This window comes from Arachis ipaensis, chromosome B02 (assembly GCF_000816755.2).
Source record: "Arachis ipaensis cultivar K30076 chromosome B02, Araip1.1, whole genome shotgun sequence".
NCBI classification, from domain to species: Eukaryota; Viridiplantae; Streptophyta; class Magnoliopsida; order Fabales; family Fabaceae; genus Arachis; species Arachis ipaensis.
The window spans coordinates 45,659,842-45,678,799 of record NC_029786.2 but is presented as its reverse complement, the minus strand read 5'-3'; the positions used below and the strand labels follow the sequence as shown (position 1 = coordinate 45,678,799).

The following is an 18,958-nucleotide window of genomic DNA, read 5'->3' as shown; positions in this document are numbered from 1 at the left end:
AAAATTAATATTTAATTTTAAAAATATAAAAATAAATAATTTTTAAAAAACCAAGATTTACTAAAAAAAATAAATTAAATTAGACAATAATTTATTAGTACCATAAAATTATCCTTATGAGATAGATATTAAACTTTACAACAATGTTGCTTCTTGTTTTTCGTTAGAATATTTTTTTATGTTATTTAAATACAATACGTAGAATATTGGATGGAAAAATTATTGTTATTTTTCATTTTATTTTTTTGTTATTCATCTAATTTTTTTTAGTTTAGGTTCATGTTAAATTGAACAATTTTAGTTAAACTTCTAAAAAAATTGTTTCTACTCACTGTTGGTCTTTTTAACATTCTGACCATTATTATTATTATTATTATTATTATTATAACAATTTTTTAAGTCACTGTAATTACTAATTTAGACACCACCTATATATATGGAGTGTATGTTATGATGAGAATGTAAAAATAGATTTAATTATAACTATCAAATTGGTTTCAATGATTAAAATTTAATACACCTAATAAATGATATACATTTATTGTCATTAAATTTATATATGAACGTTTCTATGATGTACCCACACTTACACGATACGGAATACGACACGCGAATTTTAAAATTTTATAAGATACGAGGATACGCATAGATATAAAATTAAAATATTTTTTAGATAAATCGTATTGATATTTTGATATTTTATTGATATTAAAATATAAAATAAATTTTTTTAATTATTTTTAATGTCTTATTTAAATTATATCAAGTATTTAAAATATTTTTTGTTTTAATAAATAATAATATATACTATATCTAAATTTATTTCAATAATATATATTAAGAATAAGATTGGACACACTCACACATGATGATATTTAAGTGTGTCCAAGCGTGTCTGAAGAAGAATTTTTTATTTTTTTTAATAAGACAAGATTGGACATAACAAATACTTGTATCAGATGAGTGTCAGTGAGTGTCATGTTTAAAATGTGCGTGTCCAAAATACACACACGACAACTCAGTAAAATATTCGTACTTCATAAGAACGTATTTATAGTTGTTGTATTTATTGCCTAATAAAAATTAACAAACAAAATATAATAGTGAAATCTAATTATTTTAATTTGTTTATTAGATATATTTTAATAATTAAAAAAGAAATATTCATGTTTGTATAGTGTTAAATTTTTATTAGTGGGATATGCAAATGCTGATTAGATTTTTATACATTTAATAATTAATAAAAATGATAAACATTGCTCAAATTTTTATGAGTCAATTTTAATGAAAATAGACAATTAATTTTTTCATGAACTAGGATTTGTCCATTTAGTGTTAATAGATGTATCTACATAACTAATAAGATTTACGTGAATAATGTTTTAAGAAAATATGTGTGTGTCCAATTCTCTCTGCCCAATTTTTATTATTAATTTTCATATGATTCAATGTTATATATAGTATTTTTTTTATCGGTTATGAGTATAAGTTTTAGAGTTAAAATCTTTTATTTAATTTTTTAATTTATTTTTATTTTTTTATTACTTCATAGAGTAAAAATATATGTATTTTTTTTATTGAAATTAATTTTTTTAAGGTATAAATTATAATATTTTTCAATCTTTTATTAATGTAGTGATATTCTTATTCTTTTGTTCATTTGATGATTGTTTTTGTTCAAAATTATTTTTTTTCATCTAATCTTACATCGCGATTATCAACGGCCTCTAACAAAGAATTTTCCTTCTGTCTAGCCTGCTTCTCTGGCTTCCTGACAAGTTCTATTCAATCCGGCTTGTCAAATTAGGAATTGACATGGACTTAGTGAAGAAAAACTTATCCAACCTCAACACTTCTCTATGGAGTGCTTGTCGCAATCGTTTAGAGTATATTACATCTATTAAATACCACCTCAAATTATATTTACTGATTTGATTTTTAATTAAATGAATGTAAGAGTTTAACGAAGAGACAATAAACTCTATTTTACTGAAGGATGATTAGATCTACTCATATACTATGACCAATCTAATGGAATATGCGTAAAATTTATTTTCTTAGGAGGAGCTCAAATTTTAGTTGAGCAATTGTGTTCAAAGAGGCTTATAAGTTAAGTTTAAATTTCATCTCTTTTATATTTTTTACATCTGCCAGAAAATTAAATATGAAAGTAAAGTATATAATGAGATTGAATTTTTTCATTTTGGTTCAATTTTTTCGAAGAATTTTATCAGATTTAGAGATACAATAAAAGACTAATATTGTATTTAAGATTATTAATACACAAAAACTAAATCCATGCAAATATTATTAGTTGTACTAAAGTTTTTTATTAACATCATGATAAAATATCTATATAGAAATGGAAAATGTATTCTTAATTGTACTAAATTTTTATTAACGTGATGCTTTGAACCAATCATAGCATAATTATAACTATTTGTTTTAGAATAAAATATTAAATAATTAATATGAAAAAGAAATTATCATTTAAAATAAAATTATCGTATATTTTCTTATAGTCTTAAGTATAGAACAATAAATGTGGATTTTCTTTTATATAGTTGTAACTTGTGAGGGTTCTTTAAATTCGTTAGTGACTTAGTTAACTTTATACTGTGTTTAATAGTTTGTGTGTGGAAGATTTTTCCTTTGAATCAATTTTTATGATATACTAGAGCGAGTGAGATTCGTGTGATGGGTGGTTGATAAATTAATTATAGTATACATAATATATTTTAACAAATATTATATTATTTAAAAATTAATTAAAATATATATAAATTAATATTAAATTTGATGTATTTTTTATTTAAAATATTTTGTAATACAAAAGTGTTTAATATTGAAATTGTACAAAGTTATATTTTTATTTTTATTGTTTTTGATGGATTTAGTCTTTTTATATGATGTTTGTCTTCCTTTTTTATTTTCGGTTGTTGTTAGAGTTATTTCTTTTTTCTTCCGGTCATATATTCTTGTAGAGACCAATGTTCTAAAAATCGATTTGAACCGACCGGTCGAACCGAAAACCGTTAACAAATACGGTTCGGACAGAAGGCAAAACCGCCAAATTTAAGAACCGAAATTGAACTGTCGAACCGGCCGAGAACCAATCGTTCGAACCGAACTGTGATCCGACCGGTTTCAAAAACGCTGCGTTTTGATCCAGAAACTAACCCTAGCCTTCAGTCTTCGGTCCTCACTCTTCAGTTCACTCAAACACCACTCTCGAGCCTCCACCCTGCAGCCCTCCACTCTCGCCTCTCGCACTCAGTGGCCATGCATGCAGTCTCTACCTCGAGCCATCGCCGCCCGTCGCAACACCTCCATCGAAGTCACTCACCATCGGAAGTTCGTGGAGCCAGCTTGGAGATTCGCACAGCCCTTTCCGTCGAAGTCAGCCGTGGAAATCGCAGCCACCGCCACCACTCCTTGCCGTCGGGCAGTGTCGTCCTGAGTGACCTGAAGCCCTTGCCCCTGTCTCAAGCCCCATTCCTAATTCCTCAGTCTCATACATACTCTCATTATTTCTCCCCAAAACACAACCCTAGCCTCCATCGCGCCCCCGTTGGTCGCACTGTCACCGCTTGGTTCATCGTGATCGTTCTTCAATCCTCTTATTTCATGGTGCTCGAAGGCCCTTCCATTCCCCCAACGCCAATCCTCCTACTGATTGATGATAAATTGATACTGGTTTGTACATGCTTTTATTTTTTCTGCTGTTAAATTTTGTTAAAGTTTCTTGATTGTACTCATTGCCTAAAGGAATACTTGTATCACATAGCTCACTACTAGTGCCTGCTTTTCGTGTTTGTTTTTTAGTTCATAAATTATCAAATTATATTGATTATTGAATGGCTCTGCTCACTACTGCTATGCTGTGTTGTACCCTGGTTTGTGTCTTCTTCGCTGCTGTGCTATGCTTTTTTGGCTCTCTGTTGTTCATTGCTGAGCATTTTTGTATTTAATTAAGTCAATTAAAACTATGCTTTGGGCTTAATTGTGCTTAGATTGTTAAGTTAGTTAATTCAGCATATGTTCTGCTATGCTATTGTTGTGCTGATGTTTTGTGTTTTGTGATTTCTTTGCATAGTGATGTGCTGCTGGAAACTGAAATTACTGCTGTTTTGTGTGTGTTTGTGTTTGTTTTACTATTTTGTGATTTAATTATGCTTAAATGGTGACTGTCTTCATGATTTTTTATTTCAGTTATGTAGGATTTTGTGATTTCTTTGCCTAGTGATGTGCTGCTGGAGATCGAATTGCTGCTGTTAAATTTTTGAAACTTGACAAGTTTGAGGTCTTTGTGGATTCACTGGATTGTAATTTCCCTTTGTGAACAGATATATATTATGGAATCAATAAGCAAACTGAAAGCCGGATAATATATATTATTCCATTCCTTAATTTATGACTCCATCCAGAATTAATGGCATGCAGCATTAGTATCAATAACATTATGATTTATAGTGGATTTTGATGATTGATGATAAGTTTGGATGTTGGCATTTTATTTTTGGTTGTCTTATTTTGTTATTTGACTTTTTGAGTTTGTACTTGAATAAGATCATAACATTCTAATTTATGTAGTACTTTAATTTGGATAATATTTTAAGGTTTATATTAGACTATAATTATGTTTTAATGTGTTTATTTATATTTTATTTATTATTTTCATAAAACAAAAACGATTTTTTCGGTTCAACTACGATCAAACCAATTGAACTAATAAACCAATAATTAAAGCGGTTCGATGACCGGTTCGATTTTCAGAACCTTGGTAGAGACATGATGTTTCTGAACTATTGACTTGCATACATTTTCTGATCTATTGTCCTTTTTTTATTCCATCTCTGTATATATATTCTTTATTTGAAGATGTGTCTTAGATTCGTTTAGTTTTCTTTCTCTTTAATCTCTTAATTTATGTATCATCTAGGTCTAATGAAACTAGTGTTGGTGAAGTTAGTTGGTGAAGTTAGTTCCTATAATCAATAAAGAATATAAATGAGCAATAAAAATGATATTTTGAATAAATAAAATTTTTGATATATTACTTGTTTTATTTGTTGTAATAGATAGGGGTTATGTTTCAGTATCTTTTGCCAGAACAAATGTCTTGGTAATAGTGTATTGTTGAGAGGATAGTTAAATTATTTACTCTGACTTCAATATAAGTGTGAGGTTGTATAAATTTTTTAGTTATGATGATCGATGCTTCAATATCATTGCTGTCTTGGAGTATAATTAGATTTAAAATAGTTGTTCCCAATAATTTTTTTGTTTTCTATCAAATTTATCAATTATGTTCATAATTATATAAGGTAAGTTCTTTTCTCACTTTAGGATATAGTAACCAAAGAAAGATAAAGATACTATCATGTATTGCTTAGATATCAATCTTTTTGTCTTAACAACTAAACATCCATTGATAGATCTAATATCACAATGCTCCTAATTATTAACGAGGTGATATTTTTAGTAATTATATTATATGTACACCAAAATTAGTTATTAAAGTCAATTATTAGTATAAAATATATATTATTAGAATATAAATATATATTGAAAATAAATTAAACCACATATATATCTATATATAAATATATTAATGACTGATTTTAGTAAATAATTTTAATGTGTGAAAAACATTTTTATATTTCTGGGTGAAAATTAAAGTCATTCTTATAGGATACGAATTCTAATAACAATACATGGGCTATTAGTTAATTACAAAATTAGTTACAAGCTTTATAGGTAATGGTAGATCTGATAGCAGCAGGAGTTACAACTGATAGGGAAATGGAGGTGTTACCTAACAAAATAGCAACAGACCATACTCCTTATTTTATGTTATTATTGTTTGTTAAAGAGGAGAAATGCTACTTCATAAATTTATTTGCAAGAATTGGCAATATATAGGCAAAGGCTGTCGAATGAGTCCTATGATTCAACCATGAGAAGAGAAGTATTGGTGACCAATATATCAGATGATGTTCCAAAAGGTCATGCTGCCCTTTGTTTTGTTAATTATTGACTATAACCATTTATATATAGGATGCCTTTTCAAGATGTTATCCTTTTCAATATAGGATGCCTGTGTTAGTATGTATAAGAGAGAAAGCGTGATTATGTGTGATTTTTCAATTTTTCGTTTTTTATTTATAAAAAACCAAAAATGATGTTATTTATTGAAATTGATTTTGTTAGGTAGACAATGATTTGTGTGAACAATGGATTCTAAAATTAGTCCAATAAAGTAAAAACACACTACACTTTCAAATTACCCACCTAAATCTTAATATTAGAAGGTTTAATTACTTTACTGGTCCCTATAGTTTCGCAAAATTTTCAATTAGGTTCCTATACTTTTTTTCTTTTAATTGAGTCATTGCACCAAAAATTTTTTTTAATTGGGTTTCTATACTATTTTTTCCTTTTATTTAGATCTCTGTACCAATTTTTTTTAGTTGAGTCCCTATAAAATTAAGCCAATTACTACTAATTAAGAGGGACTTAATTGAAAAAAAAGATTTGGTGCAGAGACTCAATTAAAAAGAAAAAAGTATAGGGACCTAATTGAAAATTTTACGAAACTATAGGGACCAACAGAGTAATTAAACTATATTAGAATAACCATCTACACACCTAGTAAATTGAACATCTAATATATCCATTATTTATATTGTTTAGTATTTTCACGGTCTACCTATATTTTTCTTTTTCTTTATAAGATCTTAGGTTTTGTAATTTGGACAGTTTCTTGGTTGTTAGCTTTTTTTTTGCCTTTTATGAGTGTGACAAAATTAGTACGTGGCATCTAGACATAGTTTCTTTATCAGTAAACTGGACTTGATTTCAATACCATACATGAATGAATCATTATGGAAGTTGATCGATATAAAGTGTATATAACTGTCACACCTAGGTATGATCAAGAAAAATTTTTATTCGGGAAGAGAAAGGTTATGTCATATATGAGATAAATTAATTGAATTATTGGATTGAATTGAATTGTTTGACTGTACTTTATCTTATGCAAGTCATTCATGCATGTTCTAGTTTAAGCCTTACATTGTTGCATATGTTAGGTTTTGTTTTTAAACCTTCATTTCTACTCATTTTATTTTATGTTTATATCTAGGAAAATATGTTACAAGCGAAGCCTACTACTTCCTTTGATGCTAGAAGATCATCTGATAATAACTACAGAAATCACAGGACAAGAAGATCATCCAATGATAACAATAAAAATCAAAGGACAAATGTTTAAGACTTTTATGATGTTAGAAGTTGTTTGGAATCCTCAAGTATTTTTTTTTTTTAAAAATAAAATAACAGTACATAAAATAATATCATATTCAATTATTGTATCAAATTATTGGTAGTGAGAATTGCTGTTTATATTTACAATTACTGTTTATACTGAGAATTTATTGCGCTGTATTAAGAGTTAGTTTATGAGAGTTTTAACCTCCCGTGAAAGTAATCTAAAACTATAACAAAAGGCGAGCCTGAAACCAAGCGACACAAGAATCGCCACTAAATGGATCATGGGAATTTTAAAGAATTACTACATAAAAGATCTTGTGGCATCTTAAAATTTGGGGATTTTTCCAAATCAATAGAACTCTTTTGTGGAGGATATAATTTGTTATAAAAAAAAAAAAACCACAAAAGAGTGAAAGTCCTATAGCAAACTATTTTAAAATTTTCCATCTTAAAATAGTTATAGAAAGAAATTTTTACATTTTAGTAAAAAATTTTGCAATTGAAAAGTTAATAAGACATATAGATACAGAGAAAAAAACTTGAAAATTTAATGTTGTGTATCATTTTCAAAATTTTAAAATAAATCATATTGGTGAAGAGAAAATCAATAAAAAAAAAATAAGTTCTTATGGGATCCTAAGCAATTCAAAATCTACAAAAAGAGTGTTATTATTACAAACAAGAACATTATATCAATAACGTAGATTTCTAAAATAGAAAGCACCAAACGCAAAGGCCAATTAGTAAAGGAAAAAACCTAACTAGTTCCTATGGTTGTAGCGAAAGGACAAAATATGCATATTATTATGGTCGCAAAACTAAGGATGGAAATACAAAGAAAATCACTTGAATGACAGGCTATAGTGCTACTAGTCACGTTTGCAATAGTTACAACTAATTCAAAACATGAGAAAGTGACAATAAAGAGGTCTTGATAAAAAATAACAACTCAATCCAAATTTGCGATAAAAAAATTATAGAATTAAATTTCATATTTTGAAAGAAATAATTTAATAAATATATATCATGTTTCAGATTTAAGAAAGAATCTAATCTCTCTTAGTATCTTATTATGCAAAAAAAAAAAAATCAAAGTTGTCATGGAAACTAACAAAATGATCTTCATTAAGAATGATTTATTGATAGCAAAAGATATTAGACTAAAGCCATGTTCAAATTTAATATTAATAATGAAGTCAATGTTTTTTAGTAATTTGTTTATAATTCTTGTAATTTATGGCATAGTATATTAGAATACTTAAATTATAAGTGAATTGAATATACGTATAAATATAACTATGTTGACCTTAATAACAGATTTTAATAATAAATGTGAAATTTGTATACAATCCAAAATTATTAAGAATTCTCTTCATTCCTAAAATAAAAAGAAATAAACATTTAGTAGAATTGATTCAAAAGAGATATTTCTGAATTAAATGTTAAATATTATAATAGGAGGCAAATAATAAAAGAATTTTATAATTTCTATTGACGATTATTAGAAAGCTACTTATGTATATCTTCTTATAAATAAAGACAAAGAATTTAAAAATATTTAAATGATATAAAATAGAAACAAAAAATATGAATGATAAGCAAGGTTTAGAAAACTGAATCGGTCATTGAACAGTTCTAGATATTGGTTTATTAGTTTATTGGTTTAACCGGTTTAATTTTAGTTCAACCAAAAAAATCGTTTTACAATAAAATAATAAATAAAATATAAATAAACACACTAAAATATTATAGTGTAATATAAATTTTAAAATATAATTCAAATTAAAAGTTTACTTTTCTTTGACTAGTTTTACTTTTTTGAATTTCTTTCAATTAACCTTCTATTTATCTTAGGACACTTTTTAATATATCTCCACCTATCTTTGCCAAATGCTTTTTTATTCTGTTAATTCACTCTCTTCCAAAAGTGCTCAGACAAAACAAACATGAGTAATGTGACTTTCTATTTACTACTTGTAAAGCAACATATATTCAAGTTGGATCTATTTTTCTCCGAATATTAGAAAAAAACTTGTGATTGACTATCATTAAATTCGTGAGGATGAGCAGCTTCATTTGAACCAAGAGGATTAGAAGCCAAATTAACATAATTGATGCTCTCATCCATACCTAAAAATTACCAGCAACCTAATAACAATATTACAGCACTCAAGTAATCTCAAGTTCTCAACTCTTAAGGACAATGGAACCATAACATAATCATAACAGAACCATAACAATTGGAGACAGAACCATAACAGAATCAAACAAAAGTAGTAAATCAAAATAGAAATTAAAGAATAGAATCACATAATATCAGAATCGAAATTCAAGAACATCATTGACAATCACAAATTAAGAAGATTATTAGAATATCATAATCAGTAAACCACAGATTAAGAATCCTAAAAAAAAAAGCCTTCAAGAGCACAGAGGTGAGGGAGCACTAGAAGGCTGGACGCGGTAGAACTAGAGAAGAGGTGGCCCAGACCGCCGCGACACTGGAGCCAAGGAGGGTGGTGTGCGGCAGAATTGGAGCAGAGGAGGGTGGAGCATGGCGAGAATGGAGTAGAGGAGGATGGAGTGTGGAAGAACAAGAACAAAGAAGGGCTAGAGTGCAGTGGAACAGCATCGACGTGGCGGAACAGGGGCTGTGTGACAGAGGAAGGATACGAGACAATTTGCAGTGGAGAGGGCGGCTTCGAGCGGTAGCGAAGATGACCGTTGCAGGGAAGGAGGCTTCGAGCAATTGTGACGGCGGCGGTGGTTGGACGAAGCAAGTGTGGGAGTGAGGTAGGAGCTCGAAGGAGAAATGGTGCTGCTACCTGGTATTCTGCTAGTGCTGGTGAGTGAGTGAGTGAGGTGATTAGGGCTGCTGCTTGGCCTCTGGATTATCGTTTCCATTTTTTTTTGTTAATGAACGAAATGGTGTTGTCTTTTTGCTAGAAGGAGAAAGCAGCCAGGTCTTAGTTCAGTTTGGCCGAACGGTTTTCAATTCATTCGATAGTCTAATCACAGTTTTCGAATCAGGTGATTATGCCTTTTGTCCAAACCATTTTTTTGTCGATTCATGATTCAAACTAATTTTTAGAATCTTGATGATAAGAGAATAAACATTCTTCAGAGCGATAGAGCTGGAGAATATTTTTCCAGTTAATTTGATATATATTTTGTAAGTTACATGATCATATTATTGTTTGAAATCGATAAATGTGCATGAAAAGGCAGATTGACTTATGTTTTTCTCTTTGACAAAATCTGAAATAAATAACTTAAAAAGTTGTTTAAGTTGTTGGACTTGCATGTAGTGGAATATGCTAGTCTTAATGTTTTGGAAGCTTCGTTTCAAGTTTTTTAAAACAGATTTTGTAAACCCCGGATATTTAGTAACTAATTAATTAATAAATTAATTTATTTAAAAAAATTAAAAAATTAAATTTTATAATTTAAAAAAATAAAAATATTTATAATCTAATTTAAAACATTAATTTTAAAGGTTATGGTCCAAAATTAAACTAACAGACTAAAACGAGTAAACTGGATCTAAATGGACCTAAATCTACTATATAAATACTCCACCTTAACACAAAAAACACCATTCACTCTACATTGAGAGAGTGAGGAACGCTCACGAAGAGAGAAGAGAGCAAAAAAAAACTAGTGACACTATTTACTTTCAATTTCATTTGCTCATAACTTTTGATTTGGAATTCTGATTGACGAGTTGTTTATGGCCATGCATTCGTCTCAAAATTCTCTTTGATTCTATCTAAACAAAATGGTAAGAAATTCTGAATTTCGTGCCTAGTTCTCCCTTTTCCTCATTTTCGTGAATTTAGCTTTTGTGTATTGACAGATGTTGTAATTTTGATGATTATTTAGTGGTGCTCTAGTATGAGCTATTACCGAGTTTCATCCCCGTGAAATAATTATTTTTAATATTAAATATATCAATAACTCATATATTTACTCTAATAAATAAATATATGTGATTTAATATATCTAACTTTAGTAATTATCTTTTTAATAATATTTTATTAATAAAATTCATCCTTATAACTCTAAAAAGGTGCCACAGTCCACCTTATATAATAGCCACGAGATTCCCTAAAAAAAAAATATATTCATTTCGGCCTTTGCTGTTTAACATTGTAAGACCAGTTAGCTGCTACTTATATGATCTCTCTTTAAAATGTAAGAATCGTGATAAATTAAAAAATTAACTAAATAATTAAATTGCCCAATGTAACACCCTATCACATAGAGCTTTACACCTAGGATGTAAAACAGAGATGGCGAGACGCTACGACCTCTAATAATAAAGTACATACATATAATAGTAGAAAAAATATAATAAACTAGGAGCCTTGAAAAATGGGTAAAACAAAATCGCAAAATGAAAAGCGCAACGCTCGAGGAATAGAATTACTTACGTGCTAAGAAACCTAGAGGTTTTAAATGTAAATACGCGAAAGAGTGGATAGAGAGCTAAGGATACAGTGAAACTAGCTCCTGACTCAGCCTGCGAAGCCAGGACTGGCTGGAGAATATTTACATATATACATAAGTATCCCAAAAACCCAAAATATAGAAATAAGTTCCCTAACTCTCTTGTAACCTCTATGAGGAACAAAATAATCAAGTTTCTTGGAGAAAAAGCTAAGTACATATACATATATATACAAACTGAGAACCCAAATACAATCCAGGGACTACTTCGCTTCAGGAAATCCAGATGCCTAGCGAGGAGCTTCTCGACCTGCATCTGAAAACAACAACACAGTATGGGTGAGAACCGGAGGTTCTCAGCATGGTAAAGGTGCCACGCGTATAATAAATACGGTCCTGGGAATGCCAGAGGCAATCCTAGAACTCTGTCATATAATTATAAAACTTAATTTCTAAACAGAAGCCATAAATAGGGGTAGGTAATCTAAACCTTCCTAAACTTACTCACTTTTAAACCTAACATCAACACCAACCCATTTTACCCTTCCTCCGTTCTTCCGTCATTCGTAATCCAGCAGTGACAAGCAATCAAACAAGTTCACGTACAAGTAAGAAACAGATAGTGCAAGTAGCAAGTATACAGGTAACAGGATATATATGTTCAGTTAGGTAATCCCAGGTAGTGCATAACAACCAAAACAAACAAATGCACATGATGCATGCTTGTCCTATGGCTGCTGAGACTCATCTGTCGGTTATCCAGCCAACCCGACAAGTCCAAAAACCTTAGACTATCCCCCATCGCGCATCCCATGAGTCTATACATAGATTTCACATTCATTCATCATTCAAATCACTCACTGGGGGCTATCCATACCCAGGAATTTATACGTGCCCGGTCACCCTTACGACGTAGGGTCAACAGAGTATCGAGATTCAACCTGGAACACGTGGTCGCAAGCCACGGTTCTTACTTAGGGAAACTCGTATCTCAGATATCACCATTCACAAGCCATTTCATTTTCATAGTCATTATATAATCATTTGTCAAAACCATAGCATCAAAACTCCACTTCCCATTTATATCTCTTCTTATAACTCATCATATTTACCTCTTTCTTCATCCCCAAGTTACCTTATTTTCTTAGCTTCTGCTAGCTACTAGACTTAGTACAATATCTTAAGTCTAAAAGGAAGAAAATGGAGGTTTAGAAGTGAAAATATGGTTTAAAATACCAAAAATCCAGCTTTGCAGCAAGCAGAGGTCATGCGCGCGAATTTTCTTCCATGCGTACGCGTAGGTGAGAACCACATGTCACGCGTACACATGGATCAGGCGTACGCGTGGTCATGCAGATTGGCTCTTCACACGCACGCATGGCTACTCGCGCATGCGTAGTTTGAAATGTCACATCACGCGTATGCGTGGGCCACGCGTACACATGGAAGTTTGATTTCCCAAAAATTTACAGATTGCCCAGAAGTTGCAAAACGAGTAAAATTGCCACCTGCATAACACATTTTTACACCAAAATTCCGTCGTCCATAACTTTCTCTACAAAATTTCGTTTTTCACAAAATTGATATCGTTCAAAAGCTTATAAAACCATCTTTCATTTGAAATAACTCGCAATTCCATCCAAAATTTGAGGAGCAAGTTGTGGACTTCCAAAGTTCACCAAAATTCACTTTTTACCAAATAACACCCAAACCTCATTTTTTCCAAAACCACATTTCCTCTTCAAAGCTCATTTCTATACAACTCAACATACCACAATCATCAATCTAGCTAGCCTTTAATCATAACACCACAATTCATACAACCTAGCTCAAAAACACCACATACACCCAATTTCACAAATTTTAACCACAAACCAAATATTACTCTATATACACATATCATCATCAACATGAAATTCTTCAATTGTTAGCACAATATTATTCATCATAATAATGTCTACAAATCCAAATATACACCATTCACTATGTCAACCATACCATCACTTTACCACAATCATAAACCCTTTATTCATCACCATCACACTAGCATATATACATACATAATTTTAACTCACATTATCAAATACTTAACACAAACACTCACATCAATTGATTCATCAACACACAAACACTAACCATTTAACACATTAAACCATTTCAACCTATCCTATAATGCTCTAGCCTAAGTTTTCACACAACCTTATATATTAAACGCGCGAAACTGATAAACCGCTATTTTACGGTTTATTTTGTATTGAATTGAGCGGATTTTATCCATTATTCTCACACTTTTGCATATGAATTGCATGTTTTACATTTTCCTTCCTAATTCTATGATATAGTTGAAAACATGTTTCCTAGGCCTTTAGATTGTCAATTTTTAATTACCCTTTATTACCATTCGATGCCGTGATCTGTGTGTTAAGTGTTTTCAGGCTTTATAGGGCAGTAATGGCTTAGAGGATGGAAAGGAAGCATACAAAAGTGGAAGGAACACAAGAAAATGATATTTTGAGAAGCTGGCAGCGACGTGTACGCGTGACTGGTGCAGAAGACAAGCGATGCGTACGCGTGACTAGAATTTTTGCCAAGCGACGTGTATGCGTGACAGAGCGTCACGTGCTGCATTACACAGAAGACGCTGGGGGCGATTTTTGGGCTCCTTTTGGCCCAGTTCCATGCCCGAAAACACAGAGTAGAGGCTGCAGAGTGGGGGAATGAGAGATCATCTATGATTATTCACACATTAGGTTTTAGATGTAGTTTTCTTAGGAGAGAGGCTCTCTCCTCTCTTTAGGTATTAGGTCTTAGTTTTATTCCTTTTCAATTTCTGAATTCTATCTTATCTCAATTTAGTTTCTCTTCTACATTTAATTGGTCTAGCATTCTAGTTTATTTATTTTCCTTGTTGATGACGTTATGTTGCCAATTCAGTTTATGAATTCTCATGTTAGATTTGATTTCCCTTTTAATGCAATTTGAGGTATTTCATATTTATTGCCCCTTTCTTCGTTTGTTATTATTGATGTTTGCAATTGGTTGTTTAGATTTAATATTCCTTGCTAGTTTGTGAACTCTTTTGATTAACTCAACTCAATTGTGAATATTCTTTGATATGATTAATTTAGTCCTTGACTGTCCATATATGATTTCTTGGAAATTTGACTCACTTTGACCACATATATGCTTATATATATAGATAGATAGTAATTAGAATAGCATGATGCATGAAGGTAGCTTGCATCTAGATAGGCTGCATTGCATAAGTTCTACCATTTTGCCTTCACTCTTTTGGTTCTCTTGAGCTTAGCATGAGGACATGCTAATGTTTAAGTGTGGAGAGATTGATAAAACGCTATTTTACGGTTTATTTTGTATTGAATTGAGCAGATTTCATCCATTATTCTCAAACTTATGCATATAAATTGCGTGTTTTACATTTTCCTTCATAATTCTGTGATATAGTTGAAAACATGTTTCTTAGGCCTTTAAATTGTCAATTTTTAACTATCCTTTATTACCATCTGATGCCGTGATCTGTGTGTTAAGTGTTTTCAGGCTTTATAGGGCAGGAATGGCTTAGAGAACGGAAAGGAAGCATGCAAAAGTGGAAGAAACGCAAGAAAATGATGTTTTAAAAGCTGGCAGTGACACATACGCATGGGCGACGCGTACGCATGACTGGCGCAGAAGAAGAGCGACACGTACGCATGACTGACGCGTACGCGTGACAAGGATTTTTGCCAAACTACGCGTACGTGTGGACGATGCGTACGCGTGACAAAGCGTCACGTGCTGCATTTTGCAAAAAGTGCTGGGGGCAATTTCTGGGCTTTTTTTTGGCCCAATTTCAAGCCCAAAAACACAGAATAGAGGCTGCAGAGTGGAAGAATCACCCAATCATTCATTCACACAACTTTCATACACATAATTTTAGGTTTTAGATATAGTTCTCTAGAGAGAGAGGCTCTCTCCTCTCTCTAGGTTTTATGATTCTTAGTTTATTCCTATTTAATTTCTGAATTCTATCTTATTTCAATTTAGTTTCTCTTCTACTTTTAATTGTTCTAGCATTCTAGTTTATTTATTTTCCTTGTTGATGACTTTATATTTCCAATTTAGTTTATGAATTCTCATGTTAGATTTGATTTCCCTTTTAATGCAATTTGAGGTATTTCATATTTATTGCCCCTTTCTTCGTTTGTTATTATTGATGTTTACAATTGGTTGTTTAGATTTAATATTCCTTGCTAGTTTCCTATGTTTTTATGTTGTGCCTTCCAAGTGTTTGATAAAATACTTGGGAGGGTTTTAAGCTAAATTTTTATATTCTTAGCTTGAATTGATTAATTGGAGACTCTTGAATCATCAAAGTCTCTTGTTGGTTGGTGATTGAAACTAGCTAGTTGGCTTGAGCTTCACTAACTCTAATCTTTGATTAGGACTTGTGAATTCAAGTTGATTTTCTTACTTGACTTACCTTCAATTGTTAGATGTTAACTAAGTGATAGTAAAAGGCAATTACCATTACAAGTGACTATGATAATGGGGATAGGAATTCCAATTATCAATCCTTGCTAAGACTTTTCTTAATTATTATTTTATTTCCTTGTTATTTACATTCTTTGTTCCACATTTCAAAAACCCAAAAAGATACAATCACATAACCAATAGTAACATACTTCCCTGCAATTCCTTGAGAAACGACTCGAGGTTTAATACTTCGGTTAATTTTATTGGAATTACTTCAGTGACAAACAAATTAAATTTGATTGAGGTTTAGTTGTCGGTTTAGATCTATACTTACAACGCGCTTATTTTTGTGAATTCTTTACCGACGATTTTTTCCTCATCAATTTGTGCGGAACCTCATTGTGGAAAGGAAACTAGCTGTACCCTCCGATCTGAGGCAGTTTACTGAGCCTCAGATTAGGGATCGGGGTTGGGTATTTTTGGACAGAGAGCTAGTGCGAGTGAACGAGACTTGGGTCCGGGAATTCTATTACAATTACTACCGAGCGAACCTTGATGCCGTTCATCTCAGAGACAAGCAGATTCTGATTACAGAGGAGGCTATTAAGGACATCCTCCACTTTCAGCCTAAGATCAGTGATAAGGATGCCTTCCATCAGGCTGAGGAGGATATTAAAAGCATGACTTTTGATTGAGATGCAGTGCATCGTACGGTTGCCCTTCCTGATGCCCCTTGGGAGCAAGGATCTTCGAAAGAGACTCCGAGAGGCATTAAGTTCGATTATCTAATAAAGGAGGCCAAGCTATGGCAGTAGATCCTATGCACCTATGTTATGCCCGGTACTCATTCTACTAAGGTTCCAGCTGATATGATAGTTCTGATTTGGTGTGTCTTAGAGGGGAAGGATCTGTACCTTCCACGACTCATCAGGAGATACATGTACCGGGCCAATATCAGAAACAACCTACCATTCCCTTGTTTGGTCACACAGCTAGCTCATCGGGCTGAGGTACCTTAGAAGCAGGGCGATGAGGCACCAGCCGCTCACGGTAAGGAGAAGGTTATCCCTTGGGGTGACTGGTTTGGTGACCGCCTAGTAGCCCGGTGCAGAGACCGAGCAGCCATAGCAGCAGCTACTGAGCCGACTGCTTCTTCAGCCGCAGCAGGACCATCGGCACCATCTCGACTAGCACTTTCATCTGCATCACAACCGGTCTACCATCTTGTGCAGCGCCTTTTTGAGCGCCTTGATCAGATGGAGTGCCGCAATCAGCGATGCTATAAGCAGTCTGAGTGTCACAACAAGAGACGCTATGCACATCTGAAGCTGATTGTGACTTCGGGGCGTACTGACATCCCCTTTGAGCCTGACACACTCTCGGAGCACTTTGAGGAGGAGGAGGCCCAACAGGAGGAGGCCCAGCAGGAGGAGACTCAGCCTGAGCAGCCTACAGAGCCACAGGCACCTGCACAACCACAACCAACAGAGCCAGAGGCACACCCTTCAGTGGGCGATGATCCTTCTCACCCAGCTTGATTGAGAGCATCGAGGACGATGCTGTGATTTAAGTGTGGGGAGGTCGCCATCTCCGGCAGACTATATTTTGATGAACTATTTCAGACTTTTGTTCTATTTTGCTTTACTTTGTTTTATTTTTCTTTTAGTACTTGCTGATTTTTATTTTATTGTACTTTTGTTTATTTTTACTTTGTTGCATTTTGCACTTTGGGCTTGTATATATCTTAGATATTTAGCTTGCATTGTACTTTTAGCTTATTAGTTGTGATTTGGAAAAATGTGGATTATTGAGCTTAGTTTACCCTTTTGCATATGAGAATTTGGTTTGATTGAAAATAGGGAGTGTTCATGCCCAGGGTCAAGCTGAACGACCCGGGCTGAGTCGACCGACCTCCTCAGGTCCGGACTACCCGATCTCCACTCAAAAAGATTGGCCAAATCATCAGGAAAGCCCAGAAAGAGGAATACGACCCAAGTCCAAAGGCAGCCTAAGCCTAGAGAAACAAGGGCGGTTCCCCCAAGATAAAGATAAATCCACTCAAAGATAAAGATAAGATAACTATCTTATCTCCAGAAAGGTCACTCCCCACCATTATAAATACACTGGAGCACCCAGGTATAACTCATACTCTGATTCTACTAAAAAACCTGCTTAATACCCTTGCTAACTTAAGTATCGGAGTCCCTTGCAAGTACCACCACCCTCCGGTGACGAAGGATCAGCATCACCACCAAGTCCAACAAGTCAGACACGGCGGCTCCGGCCACCATCATCAAGTCGGACACAACAGCTCCGACCAGTACAGAAGATCTCGTCCGAGATCGACCTACAGTTTCAGGTAACCCTCGGAACATTGGTGCCGTTGCCGGGGAACCTGGAAGTCATCCCACCATCATGGCGGACAACCTTGACAACGATCACAACTCTGATTTAGAAGACAGGACGCCACACAAGAACGCAGACACTACACCAAAAGATACTTCTCAACCAAACAAAGATAAGAACTCGCTAAGTTCGAAAATCATGGAGGCACTTCAAGCTCAACAAGATCGCCTCAAACAGCCCGAAAAAGAGGCTGAGCATCAACGGGAAGCCGAGAGGGACCTACGAAAGGAAACCAGGCGATGCCGAGAATTAGAGGACAAGCTCCTAAAGCTTGAAGCCGGTCTTAAAACCAAGTCTACCCGATCCAGTCATGAAGATAAGCCCCACAAAGATCAAGACCCATTCACTAAAGAGA

At 33.0% G+C, this 18,958-nt stretch overlaps 1 protein-coding gene across 1 annotated transcript; it reads left to right on the top strand.

Moving 5' to 3' along the window:
• LOC110269220 lies at positions 3,283-4,319 on the top strand. Its single transcript, XM_021116911.1, has 2 exons — positions 3,283-3,696; positions 4,213-4,319. The coding sequence occupies exons 1-2, from the start codon at positions 3,283-3,285 to the stop codon at positions 4,228-4,230; spliced, it is 432 nt and encodes a 143-aa protein (XP_020972570.1). The 3' UTR covers positions 4,231-4,319.

What these genes read in the sequence shown, in the direction of transcription:
- LOC110269220 (XM_021116911.1), top strand. Translation starts at nt 3,283, where the DNA reads ATGCATGCAGTCTCTACCTCGAGCCATCGCCGCCCGTCGCAACACCTC.